The sequence below is a fragment of the Manacus candei genome, unplaced genomic scaffold (assembly GCF_025592945.1).
Source record: "Manacus candei isolate 608988 ecotype Guabito, Panama unplaced genomic scaffold, ASM2559294v1 h1tg000011l, whole genome shotgun sequence".
Taxonomy (NCBI): domain Eukaryota; kingdom Metazoa; phylum Chordata; class Aves; order Passeriformes; family Pipridae; genus Manacus; species Manacus candei.
Window position 1 is genome coordinate 13,291,536 of NW_026138059.1, and position 26,372 is coordinate 13,317,907.

Sequence of the window (26,372 nt, forward strand, 5' to 3'; positions counted from 1 at the left end):
TAGTAACAAGCAAAGCCATATAGCCAAGGCTAGAATTCACACTGGAGTGGTCAGTTGTTTGATTTTTTCGATTATCTCAGCATACAATATCGCCTTTTAATTTGTGTGAAATTGGTTTGCTACACTGTTTTTACTGTTAATTTATTTGTTTTAAACTTCTTGAAAAATAGATTGCTCCAATCTCTATGAAGAAGTTTTTGCAGTTTTCTTGGAATTCCACTAAGTAGTTTGTTTTTTTTTTTAGCTGGGGTACTTTGCGAGTTTGTAACAGATTTCCTTTCTGTGGAAATCTGGAAATGTAGTGAGAATGAAGTAACCACAGAGTCTTCTGGAGATGCTCTGAATGCTCTTGCACCCTGAGTGTCAGTGATTAATGTTTTACCTGAAAAGATCACCAGTGTGATAGATGTGACTGTGTTCAATGTTGTGCTTAATTGCTTTATCTTGTGTCAAATGCCCTGGATGTTTCAAAGTCAGTGGGGGGAGCAGAGAGGCCACCAGAACTTGGCTTTCATTTACGGATTCTTTAATGATCATTTATAATTGTAAAAATAACGATTAGTAAGAACAGTAAATTGTTCTCTTGCAACAGCTTTTCTTTAGTGATACCAAGATCTTACTCTTTTCAGAATAATATATTTATGTGCTTCAACACAGCTATGTAGAGACCTCGAATTCCAGTTATAGGTGGACATTCTGGAATTTATATTTAATTTTAATTGTATTTAAGGATAAGAGAATTTTTAATTGAAACATTTGCTCAAGTCTGTAGGTAGAAAGCCAGACAGAACTTTAGGATTTCTCTCTAAATTTAGACACAACATATTATTCAGATGCTGAAAATCTCATGCTTCCTAATGAAAACCTGCTAAGAGTGCTATGTCTAAATGTTTACATTTCTTAGTGATACTTTTTTGATAGTACTACAAAAGCAACCAAGAATTAGGCTCTGTTGTACTGGGCATTGTACACAAACAACATATTAGATAATTCTGCACTCAAAAGCTTTTATTTAAACAGACAAGATAGATGTGGGGGACAAAAGGGCTTTGAAGTGCAAGTAGATATGACTGTATGATAACAGAAAAGGGTCTGTTTGGACTCTGTTGAGAGGGTAACGAATTCAGGGCTACCAAGTGTGTAGAGGCTTAGTGAGAAAAGGACAAGAAATTATTAGTGAGGAAAGAGATGAGTTTGAGTTAATTTGTGTTGGGTGTATATGCTTTTATAATTCTGTAAATTCACTCAATGTTGTTTGGGGTCTTTTTTTCCTTTTCTTCTTTTTAGGAAGTAGTAAGACAGTAATTCAGGTGATGAAAAGAACTTGGAGACTTTTGTTCTCAAATGATGTATGTGGAACAAGAAGTCATGTAGTTACTGGGGATCCTCATCATACCTTGAATGTTATGCTGAGAATTGCTCATGGGTGTTGGAGTGTTTCTTATGAATGGGTGAGAAGTGCTTTTTAATTTTACTACACAATAACTTAAACTTATTTTGTATAGCTGAAATATCAACTGTGCTTGGGTCTATGTTACATACAATGGTGCAATGTTCAGATATTCAGACTTACCTAGAATTAATTCAATTAGATGAAATTTGTCTGTGTGAAGCTCTGTTACTGTGAGTTACAGTCTTTCAGCGCTTAATCTAACCAAAGAATTTCTGTATTGTACCTCATTATGTATTTTAGGAAGGCCTGAACTTTTATCTCATGGATGAGAAGCTCATCTCCTATGCGTTATTTTTGGACAGAGTAAAGGCTAAATAAACCATTTCTGCTCAACGTTAGCCAGCTCACATTATTCAGATTGAATTTTTTATATCCTGATAATATATTTCTGTTCTGTTCTGAAACATGCATTTTGTTCAGCATTTGGTAAAAATTAAGGGGAATTGTTAGATCCTTTGCTGCAAGTAGGAAAAATATAAAATAGAAATAGCAGTGACTGGGTGGGGAGCTTACCTGTCAGCCCAGGCTTAAGCCATCTCAATTGCTCCCTCTGATAATGGAACTATTTCTGGAACTATGAAACATTGCTGTTGGAATTTATATGGAATTAGCTCTTCATCTTATACAGAAAAGGTTTGTTGAATAACTTTCAGTTTTGTAGTTTCCTTTTTCTTACAAATACTTGAAAATTTAATTGTTGGGCTGAAAATAAACTCCTATTGCCTTTTGGCTTTTGAGATGTCTGACACTTAGCAGTGTGTAGCTTGTCCTGAGTGATATATATAAAGTCATCTGAAGTTGTGGTATCCTTCAGGGTTTTCATAAATTCTTGGTGATTAATTTCCCTTGGAATAGAGGGTTTGCATCTTTCGTCACCTTGAGGATCCAGTAACGTACCTTTGTGGCAAAAAAAAAGACTAATAGCTGCATTAAGCTTGGCTGCATTAAAAAGAACACATTTGAGCCAGGGGTTTGGAAAAGAAAATCTCCAGACATCCTTTCCAGCTGCAACTACTATATGATTCTTTGCATCTATGAATTAAATACACTGAAATATCTGTCCCACACTTGGCTTTGTATGGAGCATTTAACAAGTCACAACGTAATTGCTATAAGCTATTTTTTCATAAGAGGGTAGTCAAACATGAAAGCTGCATTGTATCTCAGAAAAAAGCTTCAAATAACTACTAAGACAGTCAAGATGTAACCAGTACAAAATAGCTTCCTGTGTTTGTACATAAGGCAGTATTTGGATAATCAGTATTCTGACAATTGCTGTCCTGGCATTTCACAACCCATTTTATACTCTGAACTTATGTGAACAAATTCATGGTGAAACCATCTACCCATACTTTTCGTAGACTGTATTGATCAGTAGTAATGCCAAATTTTGTCCTCCTATCTTACAGTCTACCTTGTAGACTTATTCCCTCAAGTAATTAAGTAATCTCTTTCACTGAAATAAATTACTGCTTTGAACTTTTTTTAAAAAATTATTTCTTAACTTGGTTAAATCAATGACTCTTATAATGTAAGAGCTTTTTTGTCTTATTTCTAATTGTGTCACTGGCATAATTTTTGCCATCTTTTAACCCAAATTAATTAACTGAAAAACTAGAGAAGAGAAAGATGAAGCCTTACTTAACCATCATTCAGTAGATGGAATTCAGGAATTCAGTAGAAAATTAGTTAGGAGAACTTCATTTAAGCAAAATAATCTTCTCCTTTTATTGATGCTACATTATTGAATCCTTTGAATGTAATCAACCCTATCATAAGTACTTTCATGGGTAAAATAGTTCAAATTGGATAATTAAAATAATTGATCAATCTGGAGAAATTAGTTACACTTTTTAAACAAGGTATTACTTTTGACCAGTGATGATTGTCTTTTGTAAGATGTCTCTCAACATTTTGAGAAGTCATTTACATCTGCATTTCGACTTGTAACATGGAGATAGTTTAGACTGAAATATTTTTTTCTTCCGAGAAAAACTTAAAATTATATTTTTAAAGATGGATGTTGGAGAAATACCAGATTTGCCATCAGACATTTAATCTTCATAGCACTCTATTTATATATTCCAGGATGAATTATTTGAGTACAAATACCATATGATCATTCAGTGTGCTATCTGGATGGGTAAGAGACCATAAATAATGACTACTCAAACAGTGTGTTTTCAGATCCTTGAGAACTTGATGTCTGACATACCGTTCCCTATATGATAAGAGAACATAGCTGATATGGATAAGCAGAGGAAAACTGCACCAAGGCTAAACTTTTAGCTGTATAACCTACAGAACACTTTTAGAGCTCCATGCCATACCAGTTGTCTGCTACTGAATTACTTGAAATGGCCCATACTTGAGGATGAAGTAACAGATTGATCAACTTGATTCTAGAGTCCAAAGCCAAAGGAAAACATTCTTTTAAGGTTGTAAGAAGTCCACAGAAAAAATAAGCTTTTCTCACTCTCTTCTTCCTTCTCTGTTTTCTCCTAACTTGGGTCCTCCATGATCAGGAAGACTGTATTCTACTAGAATCTGGTATATTCTCAATATCTCAATGTTATCAGCTGTATTTTCCTAACTTCTGATACTCCTATATCCAGCATTCTTACTTGATCCATACAGTACTGCTTTATAATTACAAGTTAAATCTTCTGTAACTGCACATTTGAAAACTTCTAGATAGCCCTTTCTTCTCAATAGAAAAGTGTTTATATTCTGAAGTATTTCAACTAAGAATAATATTGCAAATCATAACTTGTTTTTGTCCTACATGAATTTGAAGCATTTTTTCTAGTGTTGCTGTGAATATATACTAGTTGAAAATTTGTCAAAGGCAGAAGCAAACTTTCAGTAGTTTGCAATGGAAAGCTCTTTTCTTTGTTTTCATGAAAACTGAATGTTTTAGTGAATGGTGACCTAATTATTTGCTCCAGGACCTGTTCATGAACTCAGTATCTAATTTTCTTTTTATCTAGGGACGTAGATACAATGCCTTTGTACTCAATTCCAGAACCATGATAGACAAGCATTAATCCATCTTTTGTTAAGACAAACAGAATTCATTTCTAAACAAAATTCTGTAAATATTACAAGGATTGGTAGATCTGTTGCTGTAGAATTGGCCTGGAAAAGAAAAAGGGATTACTTAATCATAACTAATCTTTTGGGTTTATGTTTTAATCTGCTTGAGTTGTTGTCCAGCTACTTTTGGTACAAACATAATTTTGGTACTATAAGGACATGATGTACACATTACACAGCATGGTACATCTGTTCCTGCTGAAGATTATTTATGAAGAATTTGTTTTCATGTAGCATGTCTCTGTGTTAAATTTTCTTGGTTCAGTTAAAATTGATCTATACTGGAATTAAAAGAGAAATGGCTTGGATTAACAAGTTTTTTATTTTCAATAAATATACACAACTATAAGTATAAAACTCACAGACTTCAATATTCTTACTTTAAATTGCTAAAAGTAATTGTAAAAAATACACACAGCTACCACTTTAAAATTTATAATTTACAATCCTAAATTGCAGACTGTATGTTTTTAAGAAGTTACTATACTTAGCTGAACACAGAAATGCATTATTGAGTTTTGAATATTTGTTAAATGTCACTGATTTATTAATGTGCTTAACTCTTATTTTTATGTTTGGTATGATATAATGACTGTAGAAATTATTTTCTTTTTTGTATATGCGTTGCATTTTCAAATATTTGGTTGTACATCTTCTAAAAGAAAACATAATATTCTTTGGAATTCTGTGATCAAGTTCAACAATAAGCTTGAAGATATGCTGCTTTTTATTACCAGCAACAAATCACTGTTCACTTCTAGTCACCTGCAAAATTAGATACCTCCCCTCACAAGTCAAACATGACTTGTCACATCACACAAAGCACCAGCTTTTGTAGCAGTTCACATTAAAAGTTGCTGGTTTCCCTGGAAGTCGTGAGACATAAGCTGCTTTCAACTGAAAACTATAGAACTTAATTTAGAAAATAATTTTTTAATCAAAAACGAGTTTGGAATTTTACTTCATGTAGCAATAGACTTGGGGCAAAAAAGTCCTTCACAGAAACTTATTTTCCTACATACAATTAGGCCATTTTATAAAGTTATGTTGCTAGTTTATAATCACTGTTCAGCTTAAAATTTTTCATCAATGAGCTTTAACATTGTAGAGGATAACTTTACCATGCTCAATATCTACAATGTCAGTTTTTATCCAAGTGGAATAGCTCACAGACTTGTTCCTAAATTTTATGAGGTAATGTTTTATAATTAAAATTAATAATATATGGATTTGTATGGCATCTGCCAAAAGAAAGAAAAATACAGAGTATTTCAGTTATTGTGAAACAAGCATGGGAATAATTTCATGCACTGACGAAATTCAGCTTGTTCTAAGGTGAATAATGACAGTTTAATGGTGCCTGGCTGTCCTAACAGTAAGAAACAGGCATCATCTATTTAAAATGGTGAGAGAGCTATTTAGGGTAAATGTGACAGAGTTACAATTATTCTAAAACAGGGATTTACTCTTTGGTAAATTCCATATATCCCATTTTGGGGGTATATGTATGCTTCTTGTTCCCTTAATACTGTCTGTTGCTCTAGGAGAGCAGGGTAGGTACTCGTAGGTAGCATTGCTTGCTTTGGCTATTTAAGAGATGCCAGATGGCAACTGCTGGAAGGATGTTGTGAAGCTTAAATATCTTTTAAAGGGAAAAGTTGTTGAGTGGAATGAGTGGGCAAAACTGGCAAAGAATTTACCAGTCTTTTACCTATATAAGAAGCTTTATGGCTCACCACTGATAAAATCAATGAGGAAAATAATCTTGTCTTCCATCAGAATGTGCTTCTAAATTTAGACTATCTACAAATTAGTAGCAAAATGTCCTTTATATGACTCAAGGACAGAGCCAATGTGGAAACTTCACTCTTTTTCATTTTCTCATTAAGATGATGCTTTTGCCAATTGAGGGATAGTATCTAAACACTATCTGGGGGCTTTTAATATTATAGTCTACCAACTGCAAATTATGGTAAATTGTTTTGAAGAACGGTTTAGAAAATCAGTGTGGAAAAATATGCTGGATGAAGCAGTTTTGGGAAAGTTTTACCAAAAAAAATATAAAAGTAGTGTCTTTCAGAAATTAAAATACAACCATTTTAAGTAGGTTTTTTCTGCTAATAGTTTTGTGATGGCGCTGATGGGAACAAAAGTCTGAAAGTAGTCCAAAGTGTTAGGATTGCTAGTCTCCAAGGATCATATTGATCCAGTGTTTCAGAGCTCAGTTGAACACAAATGATTATGTATCTTCTAGAGAGTCAGTGTTTTTTGTGCTCTAGAATGTGACATTGACAGAGGAGGGGACCAAAGTGAATTAAATTGAGTTTTTCTTATTTGCAGGCTAATTTACATATGTAATGTATATTCTATGCAATAGTTACATAATCCTTGTCACCATTGTTTAACATCTTCATTTATGATCTGGATGATGGGGAAGAGTGCAACCTCAGCAAGTTTGCAGATGTTAGAAAACTGTGAAGGAGTGTTTCATACACCAGATGGGTATTCTTGTTCAGAGGGACCTTGAGAGGCTGGAGAAATGAGCTAACAGAAACCTCATGAAGTTCAATGATTAACTGAACCAAGAGAACAGAACTGATATAGTATAACTTCCCTTTTGGAATCTTTGTTCTAATTCTATGTATTGTGATGAAAATAAGTTGACTTTTCTGATACCCTCACAAGGTTTTAAGTTTTAATGTAGCTATGCATAGAAATATGGCTGGTATTTTAATGGTTTGTTTCAGTTGTAAAATTTGTATCTTCTCTGATTGCGTGATTTTTCAGCAAATCATTTGGTTTGGATAAATGAAATATCAAACAACTGTTACAACAGCGCTGTTACTTCTAATTACACATTCAAAGAGTTTATTTTTTTAGAAACTATAAGAGCTCTACTTACTACCTATTTAATTCTAGGTTCTGTGGTCTTTGGAACTGGGCCATTGGATTTCAGAGGAACCATATGAGCTTTCGTCCAGCTTTCCTGCAGCTCCTGTAAGTTTAATGGTCCTTTAAGCTTCTGAACCTTCTTTTGTTTATCTGGGAAATGACTGGCCCTCTAAATAGGTTTTGGGAACAAGAAAGCCTACTAGAAAAAAATATTTTTTAAAGTAAATACTGTAAGGAGTTATTTTCTCCTTTGTCCACTACTTTTTGAAGTGTGTGCAAAAACTCTGGTATGCGTGGAAAATGCAAAAAAATGATCCACCAATTAACATCTGAATAAACCAGGATCTTATTGAAGTATAAATGTACTTTAATTTTATTTTTACCTGTGCTTGTATATAAAATGGAGAGGCATGCTATTGCCAAATAGAAAGATTTGCAGGTCCTGGACTCAATTTTTTTGGTCCAGAAATTTCTTGGCCAATGGAAAATTACTGTGGCCTTCTAGAACTGCTAAGTAGGAAAAAAATGAAGCATTTTTCCTGCCTGTAATGATCATTCTCAAATACTGAATCAGGAACAAGTGCAAAAGTGTGCATGTCGGGGGCATTGTGTACCTGTGCAGATCTGCGAGTATCAGTACTTCATATGTTCTAATTAATTAAACGGTAATTTTATTTTTGTTATAAATCAAGTGTTTACTGTTATTTCATTCCTTCTGAAATGTTTCCTCTCATTTCACTTTAGTGTTTGCAGTTGAAGCCATGCAATCCTCTTTAGATAAAATGTCATTTAAAAACATATTCACTCTAAAATTTCACGTTTGTGTTGATAAATTGCTCCATTTTCCCCCAAAATGAAAAAGTCTCATTAAACAGGTAATCTATTCAATATCTACATCAATATATTTGATCACTTTCCCAGAATAGTCATGAAAAAGTCTTAAGCTTTAGAAAGACTTGTTTTCAACAAATCAAAACTAGCCATGCAATATTAAATTATTTTTGTCATACAATGTTTTTTTCCAAAATAAATAAAATTAATGTGAACTGGAAGTTAACACTATTTTCCTCTGCCAAGTTGAGCATTCATACTCTGCCAGATTCCATCATGGTTTTTGAGAAGCTTTTTGGGGGTTGGTTTGTTTGGTTTTGTTGGCTTTTTTTTTCCTTGGTGTAGATTATTGGGGTGGATATGCTTAGTATCACAAATATTGGGAGCATTTTCTTTAGTTGTCTAATTAAAGGCAGCAAAGCAGGAAATGCAGGAATGTATACTCAGCATTTCTATTAGATTTCACAGGATCATAAAATATTTTAAATTAGCAGGGACCTCTGCAGGTTGCCTAGTTCAACACTCTGCTCCAAGGGACTTGTCCAGTCCACCCTCATGGTAATGAGAGAATAAATTAAAAAGAAAATTTACATTTTCCAGTTCCAACTTGTATTTGCTGCATCTTGTCCCTGTCCCTTGTCTCACTGCAGTGCACCTCCCAGAAGAGTCTGGCTCTGTCTTCTCTGTGTCCTCGATCAGGCAGTTCTAGGCAGCAGTAAGGTATCTCCTTCCCCTTCTCTCTCTAGCCTGAAAAATGCCAACTCTCTAGGCCTCTCTTTGTGTGTTGTGTATTTGGTATGCACAGCTCCTTTGCTACCTCCTTTACTACTTGCTCTCTAAGACATTTCTTAGGAATTCAGAAAACAATTTTATGACATATTTTGTTTTAGTTTGGGATTCATATATCCTTACAAGTTTGCTATGAAAAACAATAAAATATTAAACAGTAATTTTAAGTACACTATTTTTGCAAGTCTTCAGACAATGACTGTTAATTTACATTCTTTAGATTTATCTAAAATCAGATCATGAAGTAACATTAGAAATATTTTTTTGTATCTGCTATCCTTTAGTAATGATAACACATTTTTAGTGAAGAATGGTGGTGGTGTGAGTGGTGGGGTTCTCTGACAGCAGCTTTAATGACTGTCAGTATAAAATGGAGAGTTTTCTTCCATCTTTCTCAAAATCATTTACTGTTTTCAAGATAGAATTATAGAATCATCAAGGTTGACAGAGACTGACAAGATCATCCAGTCCAACCATCAACCCAGTACTGCCACTGTAACCCCGAAACCACATCACCCGGTGCCAGATCCAGATGCCTCTTAAACACCTCCAGGGATGATGACTCCGCCACCTCCCTGGGCAACCTATTCTGATACCTGGCCACTCTAACAGTGAAAATTTTTTCCTGACATCTAATCTGAGTCTCTCCTGTCTCAGTTTAAGGCCATTTCCTCTATTCCCCTCACTGCAGGTGCAGCAGTAGCCCACCTGGCTACAACCTCTGTTCAGGTAGTTGGAGAGAGTGATGAGGTCCCCCCTGAGCCTCCTCTTCTCAAGACTAAACAATCCCAGCTCTCTCAGCTGTTCCTCCTAAGACATGTTTTCTAGACCTTTAATGAGCCTTGTTGCCCTTTTTGTTAACTAAGATTGCTGAAATTTTTTGCCTAAGGATTTTGTCTTGTTTTGGGCTATGTTCTTGCATTTTAAGTAGTTCAGTCATCTGCTGAAAGTAAAGTTTTACAAAAATAATACTTTAAGGCTAAGACTAAGCATGAGAAGTAAAAGCTAAACTTAATTTTGGGGAAAATCTCCATAAAATTATTTTGTGTGATTTATGAAGAAATATCTTCTCAGTCTGAACTGTAGTGTTTAGTACGCAATTTTAAGGCATATAGTAACAAAATGAGAAGGAGGAAAAAAAAGCAAGGATCACCTAGTAAAGTAATTTATTCACATTGTGGCATACATTAAGGGCCTACCTACAGAGAATTTTTAGGGAGAATTCCTAACCTTACTGCAAAAAAACAACAGTGTCACCTTTTAGATTACTTTCAGATTTTTGTTTCCTGTTTTTAAAATGTAGTAATTTGTATCATAAGCATAATTTTAATTGTATCAAAGAACATGCATATGTTTTTCAGATAAGTTATTTTTACAAAACACATAGATATACTACAGCACCAGGTGATAAATGATTGTCATAGACAACTGGACATCTGGTGTTAATGCCGTTGTCTCAGTTTGTAGAATACCGATCAATTATTTTACAGGTAAATGACAAGGGAAGAAAAAAGGTACAATCTTCATAAAAATATAAAGAAATACATACTATATTGTAATTTATAGAAATTTTTGTAATTTAAAGATAGTTACTGTAATAGTACAAACTGAAAGAAATGGTGGGTTTTGTACATGGTATTTCCCCAAGAATAAATGCAAACTATTCAAATGCTATTTTTCCTCTGTTAAATAACATAATATAGGCTATTGGAAAAAATCCCCAAATAAATGTAAGAATTGTTTAGGAGATTATGGAGGGAAAGAATGTATTCTCTGACTAGAGTATTGAGCTAATTACAGGAAAGTATTTTTTTATATACATAAAGGGCGAACATGACACAGAAAGATAAAGATAAATAGTTCTAGATCTAGCTAAGTGTTTTATATTAATGTTTAAAGTACAGTGGTGAGGCAAAACGCGTATTTCTAAAACTATTTTAGGGTTTTTTTCACAGTTCCAGTTACTTACTAACACATACATAGCATAAATGATTGGTAAAACAGAGTCCTTGTCTGCCAGTTTCTTGGATGTTCTTTTTATTCAGTCATTTGGCCAAATCACTGTTATATCAAGTTGATGCTTTAGACTTTGTGTCTGGTTAAATAATATGAGCTTTAGCTAATGAAGGCTATTGGAATTCAGGAGTTATACTGAACTGACCCCATTCAGAGGACTAGTGCATGATTTCTGGGCTTGAAAAATGAGACAAGTTGCAGATGTGTGTTTATATGCTTGGCAAATTAAGTCTTTGAAGACTATACAATTCACATAATTCAAAAACATTTAGAAATCTGCTGGTCGTATCATCATAGTTGTAGCTTTGAGAGAGTATCCCGAACCCTTCCAGTAGTACCACTTGATCCCATTAAACTTGTTGTTGTTCTGTCGTAATGGATAATACATTCCATTGAGGTTAGAAGGACCACAAGCATCAAACCACCATCCTGCAAGACAGAAGACAAACATCAGCAGAAGTAATTTTCAAAATAGTATATAAGGTCACTTTGTTGTCCAGAAATGAGAAAGAAATCCAAGTCCAGTTTGTCATTCTTGTGATTTGGAAGTGTCGGTATAAAATACTTGCCTCAAAGTCAGGAAAGAAGTGTATTTTATGTATCAACTACATATTCTTGAAGCTTATGTAATACATTGTACTTTAAAATTGAGAAGGGAAGGTGTTCAATCAAGCTTAACAACATCAAACATTTTTGACAGTCTGAGGGCAGAACACGAACTATAATGATATCAAGTTGTGTTTGATTTTATTTACTCTGTGGTAAATTCCTGTTCTTCATAGATTTGAACTCAATTCTTTCTAGAGGGTTAATTCAGTTCTCTGTGCAGATCAGTTCAAAACCTTCTGAAACTTGGTAAGAAGGAAAAGGAAAAAAAACCAGCCCTCATTGTGTATCCTTATAGTCCTGACCTGTTAGTGGGTCATAAGGAAAATTTATTTTTATTAATATTATTTTTATACTTCTGTTATGATGGTGATAGTATATGTGTTCTGTTTTGCAGGGCAGTAATCCAATTATCCTTTTGGATAAACTGAAGCTGTCTTTTTTTTCTTGCAACTTGCCCTAGAGGAAAACAAACCGTTGCTTAAGAGATAACAGGAAGAGAAGTCAAATTTACAAAGAATTTGTTTACATTTCAGAATGCGGAATTTTAGATTAAAAAATTATAGAATTTGGTTGAAGATAAAAATATCACTTAGAACTCAAATAACTAGTAAACGATCATTAGAAAAATGTAGATATATTGGTGATGTATCTTTACCACTTCATAGTTATATCAAAATATATTTAGAATTCGTGTTGCCTTCCGTAGCACGTGCAGTACACAGCAGCTTTTGGGGATTTTCTCCTCTGGGTAGTTAGGGAAAGAGTTTATGCCTAAAGAATCAGGAGCCATTTCACTGACGAGCTGGATGTCTGAAACAGGTTTTTTTCAGGGAGTTGTGACTGTTATTTCATTCCTTGGAGGAAGAATCTGCTGTCTTTCTGGTTAGTTCCACAATTACAGACTTTCTTGTAGCCCAGCTTTAGAGACTTTTTTTCCTCCACTTTTAACTTCTCTTGTTTTACTTTAACTAACCATTGTAAAATGATAAAGTACTTCATTTGGAGTCACCATACTAGTAGTCAAAATTTACTAATTCAAAATTATCACTGTTTATCTCGTAGACAATTTCACTGCCAATAAAAATAGGAAGACTGAAAAGCATAAAAACATTCCTACCTCCTGTTAACATTTGTGAACATTTGCAAATACATTTGTCATTGTCTGCATCCTTTGTGCTAAAATCATTTCCTGGTTGGCTTATACTGCTTATTTTGCCCGCTGTCCCAGTAAGTCCTTTAAGGTAAATCCTGTAGAAGTGAGAAATGGAAAAACAATTATTAAGTGGAAGTTGATGGTATCTGATCTGCAAAATAATGATGGAATACTTTGCAATAAATATCCTGTTCAAATAGTTAAGTTCTCTTCTGGCCAATGTACTGTTGTAAGCTGTTTTTCAGCATAATGTTTTCATATGAATAGAAATGGTCAGCACAATATTCTCATGAACAGCCTCCACATTTATAGAGATGATGTTCATGTCATCATATTAGAAGCAAATTAGAGCAAGTATATAATAACTCCTGGAATTTTTCTTGTAGATCATGTATTTCTTAATACTGAAATATACTGTTCTACTTTCATGCCACAGTAATAAAAATATTTTTTTATTAAGTTTAAAAGTTTAAAACAAAAATTTTGGTTCCCATTTTGCTATTTACACAGCATAGCAGTTTATCATGACAACTCTGCATATATCAGAAATAATAGCATTATCTGGAGTATTAATTACAAGCTAGTGACTGGCATTTTAAAAATTGCTCAGTGTTTCCCTTTCCACTTTCCTAATTATTCTTCCTTTTCACATCCCTCATAGATTTATTAGCATGAAATCATTGCAGGTATTTAAGTTTTCTTCAATTCCCTGGCAAGGTAAGCTTTCAGTGAGGCTGCTGCTGTGTTGGGATGTGCTTACACAGGTGCTGATGCAGTCGCAGCGGGGAGAGACAGAGCACCGAACTGGAAGGATTTGAACCCTCTACTCCCATAGTATCTCTTTGGTGGTTGCATTTCTGTATCGGATACCTCATGCTTCTCAGAGGCATTCTATTCGTTTAAGGAGGAGATCTGAATCTCAGAGGAGAATTGACTTGTCCCTTGGTCAATCTTTATCTTGCATGTAATTCTCTGCTTATGATAGAAGTTGTCTTTGGGGGTTTAACAGATTATTTTAACACATTTTATATTCCTTATTTGAAAACATATTGAATTAATGAATTTTTACTCATTTAGCTTTCAAAAGATCAGCTCATTACAGATTTCTCAAAAATGTCTTTTCAAAAAATTATTCTTTTTTTTCTTAAGGTGAGTTCAAAATTATGTAAGCCAATTTATAACATAAATTATATTAAAATTTCCAAGTATAATGTATGCACCTAGGCTTGATCCTTAAATATAATTTGAAGTCTAATGTAAGCACAGTATTATTCATTTACTGTTATTAATAATTTTTTAAAAGTATATCTTAATATAAGAGAAGATGAGAGGCAGTGGATGGAAATCGAAATGAGAGGTTCTGACTAGGTATCAGGAAAAACTTTTTTTGCCATGAGGACAGACAAGCAGGTTGTGCAGTCTCCACTTCTGGAGGTTATCAAGACATAAGTGAAAAGCCCTGAGCAACCTGGTTTGACTTCTTAGCTTTGAGGTCAGAAAGTTTGATTCAAAGTCCATTCTGATCTCAGTTTTTCTATAAAGAAATTTCAGTTTTATGGTCCAACCCATAGTCTTCCCAGCATTTGGAATGTATTAATCTTTTTTTATGTAATGGATCACAAATTCATAGAATGGTTTGAGTTGGAAGGGACTGTAAAGATCACCTAGTTCTAATCCACCTGCCACGGGCAGAGACACTTTCACTAAAACAGATTGCTCAAAGCCCTGTCCAGCCTGGCCTAGAACACTGCCCTCCAGATGGGGCATTGAAAATACTCTTAATTGAATACTTACTTTGTTTTTTTTCTTTTTCATAATGTTAAATATATTCTTTAAACCACTCCATGTTATGATGCGTTCCATGTTTGGTTGCATATTATAAGAAAGTTTCTTTTACCATCTTAGTTTTCAGTAATTATGTTTTAATATTGTAAATAGACAAGGGTAATGACCCAATTTGCAAAGGTTGCCTTTCTAAGTATTTTAAAGCATTGCTTAAAAAAAAAAATCTCTGCTGTAGATTCTGACTGCTTCCAGATGAAAAAATATTTACTTTGGAGCTGAGACAACTGTATACTACCAAGGCATTAAGATCTAATGTCTTGTGGGGGGCAGATGCTGATGGTTTGGAATTGCTTTGCTTGCATATAAGACTTGAGTTGAAATAACAGCATCAGTTCTCTCAGGTGTCAGACTGACTTTATTTACAACAAATAGCTGCTAGAAATCTTGGAGAAATTCACCTAAATGTAGGTAATTTTTCTGTCCAGTCACCTAAAGCTCCATGATTCTGTACGATTATTAAAGAGAAACATTTCATGGACCATGTAGTAGGAAAGCATCTGTTATACTGTGGAGTCTCTAGCTTCTTCTCAAGCAAATCAAACAGTATCTACTGCATTTACAGAGAGCTGGGAGAATGAACTATGAACTGCCCATATATTTCAGCTGTGGATGATATTATTTCAAAATGTATAATACTATGATACTACTAAAAGTGTATAATATTATGATAGTATTTATATAAAAAGTATTTCTTTAATATTTATATTATTTCTTATTCTAACTAAGATGTAAGAAGAAATTATGAAGCTTTACATTTGAAGCTTTACATTTAAGGATGATGGGAGCATAATTAATAGGTCCATTAAAATCTGGTGTGCACTAGTAAAATACACATTTTCTCCTTTGGAAAAAGAAATAATTTTTTTTAGGCAATAGGTAAAAAATGGAGCAAGCATTATTTTCTGAGTGAAATGGAAAACAATCAAGATTTGTACAAAATAAGTTCATGCATCTACCCAGTTTAGAATTATTACTATCAGAGCTTTGTTTTATTCAAGTCTGATTTTTCTGCTTACCTGTATTTTAGTTCTTCACTTGCTAGAGAGAAGTGGTCATACAATGAATACGCCTCATTTCCTTCCCAGTCTTTCAGGTGTATTTTAAGAACATAACGCTTCTGATTAGTCAACTGAGAAACAAACTCATTTCCCAGCCAGTATTCCCCAGCAGGATCACCAAATCCCTGTAATTCAAGGTATATATTTTAAACTATATGTTATATTAAAGCTTTGTTTTGTTGAGGTTTTTTTTGTTTGCATTTGAAATTATCACTTTATCTGTTTTTAAGTTTAATAGTTTTCAAGTCTGTCAACTGAGAATTTTACTGTGTCTATGAGAGTTATTGGTCTGTAATATGTCAAAAAGTTAATTTCAGCAAAGACAAGCTCAGGAATCTGAAACAGTGAATCAGTATTACTTCATAGATTTGGAGCAGTTTCGACTGTTGCCACTAGAAACACAAATATAAATAACTCAAAAAATGTAGACATATGATGGAACAGTTGATTAAAGAAAAGTAAGGTTTCTCTTTAAAAACAAACATCACACTTGCTAGTCTGCTTAGACAAACAACTTATTGGACTCTGACATTTTCTAGATGAGCATCTAAGGACATAGACAACTTTTTAAAGTTGTTTACATTCTAAGGATGCTATTAATGTAACTTTAGTGTATTAGATTTCAGATAATAATAACTAATATTTAAGGCTTCAGAAAACATTGCTTACCATCTTGTACTCTTTCCATGTCCGGTGAAAGTCCACACTGCCATCTTCACGTCTCTGAATAACTGTCCAACCTCCTCCACCAGTTTCCATGTCACAATAGGCCTGTCAGAGTAAGTATGTAACAACATAAGTCATAGCAAAACAAAACCAGAAAGGCAAGTTGTGCAAAATATGTGTTAAAAATGCAGGTTTTTCATAGCTATCATACAAATCAGTTGTGGTTGTCCACAAATAAATGTGATTCCTCTGTATATTCCTCTGTATCACACTTAACAGAATACAAATGACACCTTAAGAATAGCTGGTAGCTGCTGTTAAAGGAAGAAAAAAAAAAGGAATGTAATTTCTTATTCTATGCTTCCCTCTTGCACCGGTATTTTTGTGAGTTTCCTCGTGATATATTTTTTCTAAAAGATGTTTTCACTTCTCCATTTTTTTTTTGTGAGAGATCTGTTCAAGTTTCCCATGGCTTTTCAGAGTATACTGTCAAGTTCAGGCAGTGAGCAAACTGAAATATATTTTTATTTCCACAGTCATTGTTCAGTGCCTTTGCAAATGGTCTGACCCCAAAGTTAAATGTAAGTGTAGAACAGTTATTATCTCAAACTTAAATCTTGAAGCCATGTTATACAGACTGCAATGGATATGTTATATTCTTGAACAAAAAAGTAACAACTATAAGATGTTTCCAAATATTCCTAAATCACCTTAATTTTACCAAGTCATTGCTAAAACTTTGAAAGGACTGACATGTAATAGCAGTTCACTGAACTCAGTTTTAGAATTCCCAATAAATGCATCTCTGGGACATAAAATTCAAGTTTATTGCTCAGTCAATCTCCTTCTAGATTAAATCACTACAGTGTCAGAGATGAAAGGTATTACTGAAGGTGCCAGTGTATTGGGGAGATGCTGATGGAAAAAAAGTCTTTTGACAATTAACAGGAATTTTGGAGTAATCTTTGGGAGAAATAGGGGACAAATTAACAAGAAAATTTTGTAAATATGTGAATATCTAGTACAATTTTTCTTGAGAAAGGATTTGAAATTGTTGCATCTAATTCTGCTTTTCTGAAACTAACAGAACTTATAGCTAGATGTGTGAAGTTAGTAGAGCTAAGCTGGTGTAACTCAGTACAATGAAAGGCAAAGTGAAGTCAGGATCTGTTTAAATTGCATGTTAGTACCAATACTATCTTTAAGAAAAATATTAAATTGCTTGTACAAGTATTCCTGTCTGAAGAGTTCACAGTTAATGCTCTCTCATTTGTAAATTTAATTTTTTTTTACAACTTCCTGCCAAGATACTAAAGTTTTGAGTCTTCTTCAGAATTATTTCACATCTTTGAAAAGTTTTTATATTCTATTTTGAGTATTAAACTACATTAACTTCTAATCTGTATTCTAGATCTTTCATCTATTAAGTGAAGTTGCATCTTCCCATTTACAGCTGTGGAGCTAAGATTTGACTTCTTACACTTTGATAGGATATTTCATCTGTAGAGACTAATTAAATAAATAAATAAATAAATAAATAAATAAATAAAAAACCTAGCCAAGCATCTCAGTATGAATTCGGATGTTTCCTTCCTTGTTTAAAAATTCTCTCAGTGGTCTTACTTATTACCTAATTTATTACTGCTGCTTGTCACAATGTGCCTATAGATGTCCCAGATCATGACTGAATGACACTGAACCTGTATGGCTTTTTCATCCTCTTCTTTGGGTCACTGGCTTATCAGTGTTAGCAGTTAGCAGATTTGAGCTCTTTGAACTGTTAAACATCCCGGAAATTCATTGAAAAAGCGTGACTTCAGAGAAGCCAGAATTTCCTTCTGTCCTATGGCAGTTTTATATGTGTCGTTTTAGGAAGTAGGGTGTACTCCTTACTAAATTTTCAATGTAGTTGGCTCTTTTAGGGTATGTGGATTGTACGTATGTGATACGCACACACACGTACATATTTATATAATTCAAACAGGGTATTTACAGTTCAAGCAGTGTCATATATACTGTTCAAAGGCATCAGACTTTTGAAGGGAAAGAAAGCCCTTACAGCTGGAAATATTAAATATATTAGTGTTTCAATAGGCTGTAGCACATTAGAAATCCAAAGCAGATACTTTATTTTAAGCTTGTATCTAGACTCTTTGTTCAACATCAGAGAATCATAAGACATTCAATTTGAGATTTTTAGGAAAGATAAAATACATAAGGAAAAGAGTTGGATTAGGGATTACTTCTTAAAGTATATCATGTGAATGGAATTTAATTGAAAGCAGCAACTTTAATTTGTACTGATGTGTGTAATTTCTTACATCTCAAAGCCTGGTTTTTCTTTGTTTTTACTAACATCTTTATTTAATGACCAGTAAAAAATTGGTAACAGTATATAAATTAAATGTAGTAAAATAAAAATTACCTTGTAAAGGAAAGGCAGAAGATGTAAGAGATCAGTCTGTTTCAGAAAGCTAACTCATGAAGTGTAATCTACATGTATATGTGAAAACTAATTTCCACAGAGGGCTATGAGGAAGGATACTAAGAATGGGCTAAAGCAGATGCAGATACTTTTGTTAAGCATTGCTACAAGTTAAAAAGCTGATTTAACAGTGGTAAAATATCATTAGTTGTAGAGAAAGTTGTTGATTCTGAAGCTTCACCCCACTTGAAAGAACAATATAAGCAGTCTGATGGAGAACAGAACTGTTTCACCCTTCTTTGAAACATGGAGTTTTTAAGTATGTACAGTAGGAGCTCATGTATTAATTTACTTGAGCTGCAAGTCCAGTCGATATTGCTACTGTAGGCATGTTACATTCTATTTCCTTGATGCCTATCATCTAAATTTTGATTCAGTTGGAATTATTACTTTGAAGAAATAAATGCCTTTAAATAGCAGTTTATTTTGTTCTAATGAGATTAAAATATTCTCAAACAGTGAATGACTGTGGATGTTCTACATAAAACATTCCTGCAACAGGCAGGAAAGTAAGCAAATGGTAAGACAACTAGCTGTTATAGGCACTGTAGGTTTGTTGGGATAAATGCTGGGGTACTGCAAATTTGTTCCCAAAGGGAAAAGCAACTAACTAGGAACTGAAGCACATAATAAGAAATTGGAGATGTCCATAAAAATCTCATATAGATTTTTTTTTCCAGTAGCGATTTTAAGAAGTTTATGTAAATTTGTGAGTATATTTCCACACCAAAAAAATTTCATGTCAGTCATCTCTAAGGCTTTCTTTTATCACTTATTACTAGAACAGAACTCTTCTGACCTTTCAACCTAGCCTAGGTTTTATATTCAAAAGGAAGACATGTAACATTTGATAAAACTAGTAAAAATAGATACCAAGATTAGACAGGCAGCAGGAGTCTTCAAACAGATGCCAAAAAGAATAAAGAGATTAGCCTCTCAAGTTACAACAAATTGGAATGGGGAATATTTGAAGTATCTTGTGAACTGTTTCAGTGCTTACAATTCTAGCAGCTGTAGCACTGTGAGAGGGTATTTGGGGTGTAAGTGTTTTCAGACGTACTTTATGAATGGTAAGGCTCAGGCTGAGTTATCAGGATGAAGATCCACTACAGTTTTTATGCTAAAGCAAGTGCAGTTCAATGATTTTGTACTCTGCTTTCTCTGTCTCCTAGAGATGTGACTAGATAAGAACTGCAGTCCGAGTTTCCTTGTTCTGGAAAAAATAACTACACACACTGTTTATAATTTAATTTACCCTTATACCAGGTACCAGTGAAAAGACAGATGATGAGACTTCTAAGATTCACAGAAAAAAAACCAAAATCATCTTACTTATTCTTACTGTATTGGTGAAGCTACACATATGATCTTTTTTAATGCTTGGCATTGGAAACAATGTGTATGTGTATTTTAGACATAAAGTCCATGGCATAAGGTCCTTTTGAAATTACTAGCTAGTTTCTTGGAAGGTTATGATAAACCATTTTGTTGGTGAATTCAACCTTGCCAAAATCACTTCCTGCGAGAAAGTTTTGGTTAAAAGGCCTTGGCTCTGAATGTGTGTCAGTTCTGGGACAAAAATTCAGCTAAACATGGGTGGAAATGGGAAAGACCTTAGCCACTGTTTCAGTCACTATTTTAAGCTTTGGAGTAATACATTGGTAACAGTTTTATGTACTCTGCCTGGTTAAAACCAGGAGGTTAATTGGTTCATGCAGTTGCTGTAAACATGAAACTATTCACTTTTCTTGGGTTTGCCTCTGCCATTTTTCCTTGTGTCAGCAGTCTTTTGCTGTTTTTCCTCAGTGTTTTTAAAAGGACTTAGCTTTTGTCCTGGTGCAGAACAGGAAAGCTTGAAAATATTAATGGAATTAAATAATTGTTTTCCTCTCAACTCTCATATGCAGTTCCTTAGTTTTGGATTATGATGGGAGACAAATTAGTAAAGTGGGATCAGTTACAGATTACACAGGAGTTGTTTATAAGCCCATTGAGAGGTCAGAAGGTGTTACAAGAGGAAAAGATGAAAACATAAACAGCAGTGCAGCACTTTTGGCAAATAAAAAAGGTCACTCTGTTTCCTGGTCTGAGTAGCCATCCACATCATAAACAGTTGAAAATGGTGTAACATGTTGATTATCCCTAAACCTTCACTTCCCTTGACAACTCCTCTATATTTGTATAAAAATCAACATCAGATTAAAACTTTTTAGTCTCTTATTTTCAATGTCATATGGTAAGTAAAACCTTCCCTGTCTTTTTTTATCTGAAGTGGACAGAATACAATTTAAATTCTTTAATATTATTAAATTACTGATTTAATACTAATTTAATTAAATTAGTACATTTTAACTACTTTTTAGCCTAGTCAGTTACCAAAATGGGTATTTATGTTAAGTTTTTTAAGCCTCCATGTTCAAATGTAAAGCATTTAGTATTTTATAGTCTATGAAATTTGTGATTTTACTTTTGAAAATGCAGTGTAAAGTTTACGACAGAAATTTTCATTCTGTAATATGCCCTGCACTTGCATCTGATTTTAGAAAATATGCATGCTCTGTATATTATATATGACAGTAAAATTAACACCAAAGAAGAACACTTGAGACAAGTAATAGTAAGAGATCCAAGGAATGTAAACCTTCCTGAAATGTCTAACAAAGACTGCTGCAATCTATTACTTCAGAGATGTAGTAGCTTGCATCTCCTTTAGCTTTTAAAATTGTGATTGTAGATATCTGTGCTATTTAAATACCATTCAGCTTTACTTTATGACATCTTATGTAACTAATTTTCTTGTGAAACAGATGTATTTAGACTAGAATATTTGACAAGAAAACTAACTTTTTTTTCCCCAAGAGAAGCAGACTGTGAATAATTTCTCTAGATTATATCTGCAAAAAATTGCAGGTTTTACCTATTGTATTTTATAGGTCTTACCCAAACAAATTTCTTATTTCCTTTAGCTGAGAGCTTTGTAAATGTAAAGATCACAGTCTGGCTTGGGCTAAATGAAGTTCTGGCACTTTAAAGACTAATCACTAGTGAATTTCATTTCTAAACCTTTGCTATCCAAGCTTGGGGAAAAAATGCTTTCTCTGTCTGGGTTTTACCAATTGCCTTTCTATATATGACTCATTTTTCTCTGTTTTTTTAAATTTTCTGTTAGTTTTTCTGACGTAATAAAGTAAAGCCTTTGGAATTCCATAAAATATTTCTTTTTTTTTTTTTTTGTGTAAGGAAATGTCTACAGTAGAAATTAGAAAATAAAAACATCAGAAAATTATTTAGTGTTTTTCTAAGAAATAGATTAAGCATTTTTTTTTATATTGAAATGTCCTTTAGCCTGCTCATCTGTGTCTGAATAGTTAAAAACAAACATTCATCTTTTGAGCCCCATTCCTCCCAATGCTCACTACAGGTTTTGGTTCTTTATCCTCACAATCCACGTGTGACTTTTCTCCCTTTCACATTCTGTTGACTGTTTCAACTGACCTATACTATCTGAAGTTTTATCGTTTTATTTATTTCGGTAGATGGAGCATCTGTCAGGCATCCAGTGTTTCATCTACTGAATGCCATTTTTGGCTCAAGGTCTCTTCTATAGAGCTATGGCGTATGGCTTTAACTGAGGTTGATGCTGAAGTTCATTTCAGTTAAACATAAAGGGAAAAACTATCCACAGAGGAATTTAAACTGATCTAGTGAAACCACTGCAAACTCACCTTTTATTTAAATCAGAGCAATATTTTCCAGAAAAATCCTCTCTGTTACCCAGGGTCAGTCGTGCTGATCTAATTGTTAATGCAAGTGTTACACAAATGTCCTTAAAACTCTGTCATGAGTATACATCCATGAGTAGTCTTCTGCGTCCCTGATTTTACCTCCTTTTGCCATGTGAAGGGACTTGGGCATGTGAAAAAACTAAGAATTTAAGAGGAGATAGGAGTCTGCAGATCATGCAAGAGCAACTCTGATGGAGTTACAGACTTTATAAAGAAATGTCAGTACATTATTGCTTTAGCTGCATTAATTTTTCAGAAAAAAAAAAAAAGAATTAAATTCTGGCATGCTGACGCAAACAACAAAATGCTCATTAATTTTAAAGGAGCCAAGATTTCACCTCAAGGACTTTTTTCTTCCTGTTAGATATTCTGACTTAGGAGTGATGAAATGCTTATAAAAAGACCTTGGTAAGTAGTAAACTTCACTATTAACTAGCCTTCAAAATAGCATATTTGCCAGATCAAATAACTTTTAACATCCAGTATGCCTAGGTAGCTCTTTATCCTACCTTCTTTTCTTGTGCCGTGTTTGAAACTGTTAAAGTGTAGATTCCATTTGTTGTCAGTCCAGATTTGAAAGCTTCAGCACAATCCTTGAAGCTGATTTGCTCCTCTTTAGCTATGAAGTTGTTTTTAGCTGTTAAAAATACAATTGAAATGAAGGCATTAAGAAGAGACAAATAAAAGTTACTAAGAAGCAATTTATGATGTAATCAGCGTAAAGCTTTGCAGCTCCAAAAGATATGCCTGGCCCTGAAAGAAATGACAGATCAAGATACTTATTATGTATGTTGTTACTTTGTATAATTTAGAGACATTATTCTGATAGGAGTCTGGTTGCTTGATAAGTTGAAAAATGCCAATACTTATGTTGAATAAGAAAGGATATTGCATGACATTCAGTTAAACAGTTTCTGCTTCCACTCATTGCCTTTGCTGGTCTCTTACATGTATTACAACCTATGTGCTCATTAATTATTACTACATAAATACTTAACTAGCAAGTGATTATATTAAGAATCACTTTTGGGCAGTACTCTAATATTGTAAAATCCAATGTAAGAGTTAGGAAATCTTTTATAATACAGCAGATTGGTGGAACTACTCTTACAAAGATTTTAGATATTTTTCTTTGCCCCTGTGCCTAGCAGGAACAAGTTTATATGTACCAAACTGAAGCTTGGCAGCTCAGCCCAACCCACTGAAGAGACATCCCTTCTGGAATTGATTTGTGCAAAAAAATACATTTTCATATGTCTAAGCCTTCTTATTCTACAGAACAATCTAAGGTTCATCTTTTCGTTCAGTACTTTATAACTATGGAGGTTGGAATTTCCTGGCATTTTGCCTGCTGACTGATATTTCATATTTGAACCTTTTGGGGTTGGTTCCATGTGTTTTCCCTTTTAATTAAATCTAAAAAGCACAGTCAGTTACTACAAAGGTTTAGGTGCCATATAAATACATGCTTATATTACAGTTGCTTATTATGTTGGTTTTAGCTTGCTTATTCATTATTTACCTGTTTAAGTGTTTTGCCTTACATATAAAAATAACACGTTCAGTGTTTTAATTGCTTTTCCACACTCTATTGTTTGTATACTGTCTTAGAAGCTTTCCCTGCTAATTTTGTCTTTTTGGCAAACATTCATTATTTTTTCCACTCTGGGTTTAACAGTGCTGTAGCCAACATGACTTTGACTTGTTTACTTATTTGTGCACTAGCATAGCAGATAACATCAGCAGGAACATGTACAGCCTTGGTAATGGCATTTAAGGGGATAGCGTCAGTTATCAAGACAAAAAAACTTGGGACTTACTTTGTTTAGAAAAACCTACAACATCATATTATTTGGGATACTACTGAAAGTAAGGACTTCCGAACACTTTTCCTTTTCTGTGATCTAACTTGCAGTAATGTAACACAGACTACCTGTACTGTCTTCTATGGTGTAATGACAACTTTTAAAAACTTTTTCTGGTATTTAATTTTAAATCCTTTTTTAGGGGTTCTGTATGTGTGTATATTTTAAGCCCTGAGAACTTTATGGGCAAATGCGCCAGATTCTACACTCTTTTCTATGGAACAACTATACCTTCTTAATTTGTCCAGGTTCCATATCAGACATAAAATTCAAGGCAAGGAATGTTTAAATCTTGTGTAGCTATAACTTTGTGGTTTGTGTGGGGTTTTCTATGGAGCGTGTGAACCTGCACAAATTTGGAAGCTATGCTCTGTGGCTATAATTTGTTGCAGGGTTGTCAGGCAGTTAGGGGTGAGATTCTTGCCTATAAATTTGCTAGGCTGAGGGATTTTTAGGATGACCAAGGAAACTTCAGTGGAGGACTTTTGGGAGTACCTGTTGGCCTGGGCTGCTGCTTTCTGTTGTTGGGGGTAAAAACTATGCCTGTGCTGATTCCTTTGCCTTTAGCAGCCACTATAATTTGTCCTTTCTTTGATGAACTCTATGTGCATAAAGCAATGAGAGGTGGCAGAAACAACCTGTGTGAGCCAGGAAGAAATGTTGCAGACCTACATCATGCATTCTAACCTAGATTGGTCAATTGGTATATTGCCACACAAATGAATGCTATGTGAGATGAATGACACTTGGCATCTCTCTATTTTGTTGAACCACTGGAGAAGTGGGCAGGCAAACCAATGTAAACCACAGGAGATGAACAAAATGTTGAAAAGAAACCACATAAATGATGTGTTTGTTTCCCCTACTCCCCTAAAAAGTAGGTTAATCAACTCAGGCAAAAAAATACAGACTTTTTGAGAAGCAGAAGTGTGACAAAACTAGGTGTAAGACTTTATAGGTAATAATGTACATAAATTAGAAAATAGCACAGAAATTATATAAGCATATCTGCTTTTACTTACAGTTTGGTGTAGATATCATAGTAAGCAAGTTATGAACAGTCTCCATCAGATCATGTTGTTGTTTTTGCAGAACTGAGTTGTTTACTGTAGCTGTAACTAACTGTTTTTCTAGTTCTTCTATAATAGAATTCTGTCTGGATACTAGGACTTGAAGCTGATCTTTTTCATCTTTTATTGACTTCAGCTGAAGTGTGTGCTTGTCTTCCATCTCAAGAACTCTTTTTTCTAGAAAGCTAAATAAAAGATTACAATTAGGCTCCCCAGAAACAATTTTGAACTGATGTCAAGCCTGTTGTAGAAGTTTCTTTCTTCATAAGTACTCAATTTCATTCTCTGATGCCATATCTGCAGTATGTAACTAAATGAAAGTTTAGTTTCATACATATGCTTTAATTTATTATATAGGTACATTAATAAAAAACATTGTCTGCTATAGTCTGTATTGCAGGCTTTTTGGGTGTTTGATAATTCAGCATTATTAAAGATATAGTGACTAAGATTTCATGGATTTACCCTATTAAAAGATGAAACTTATTCTCATCTTCAAACAGATGAAACTGTGAACTTTTCAAACATCCTATAATTAAAATATATACTTAATATGAATAAATGTTATGGCATTAAGACAGGGAAACGTGCAAATAGTTACTTGAAGATGTGTTAGCCACCTCCAGTTCTGGAGCTGGTATGATTAGGTCTCTGGATGGAACATTATTTCACTGCTAATTGTTCTGATGCAGACACTGAGAAAGCTGATGTTAAAAGGTGCATGACCAGAAGACAGAAGTTCACCTAAAATCCATTGTT

At 33.9% G+C, this 26,372-nt stretch overlaps 2 protein-coding genes across 9 annotated transcripts in view; one reads left to right on the top strand and one right to left on the bottom strand.

Moving 5' to 3' along the window:
• Positions 1-26,372, top strand: part of MCPH1 (microcephalin 1) — a 73,204-nt gene that overhangs the window by 36,868 nt on the left and 9,964 nt on the right. The window contains exons 9-12 of one of the 7 annotated variants that reach the window (XR_007902865.1): positions 7,469-7,546; positions 13,501-13,556; positions 15,770-15,879; positions 16,945-16,989. Coding sequence is in view for 2 of the 7 variants with exons in the window: in XM_051778102.1 (XP_051634062.1) it covers positions 7,469-7,546; positions 12,081-12,146 (144 nt within the window). In the remaining 5 variants the exon portion in view is untranslated. Of the gene's footprint in view, positions 1-1,287; positions 1,452-7,468; positions 7,547-12,080; positions 12,715-13,500; positions 13,557-15,769; positions 15,880-16,944; positions 16,990-26,372 lie in introns of those variants that run through there. The other 6 variants (XR_007902866.1, XR_007902867.1, XM_051778102.1 and 3 more) reach the window with 6 other exon arrangements.
• ANGPT2 (angiopoietin 2) overlaps positions 4,927-26,372 on the bottom strand; it is a 46,465-nt gene continuing 25,019 nt past the window's right edge. For both annotated transcript variants that reach the window (XM_051778114.1, XM_051778115.1), the window contains 6 exons: positions 25,566-25,798; positions 23,188-23,315; positions 16,412-16,513; positions 15,701-15,867; positions 12,804-12,934; positions 4,927-11,506 (listed from right to left, as the gene is read on the bottom strand). In XM_051778114.1, coding sequence (XP_051634074.1) covers positions 11,346-11,506; positions 12,804-12,934; positions 15,701-15,867; positions 16,412-16,513; positions 23,188-23,315; positions 25,566-25,798 — 922 coding nt within the window. In that variant the 3' untranslated portion in view covers positions 4,927-11,345. The remainder of the gene's footprint in view (positions 11,507-12,803; positions 12,935-15,700; positions 15,868-16,411; positions 16,514-23,187; positions 23,316-25,565; positions 25,799-26,372) is intronic.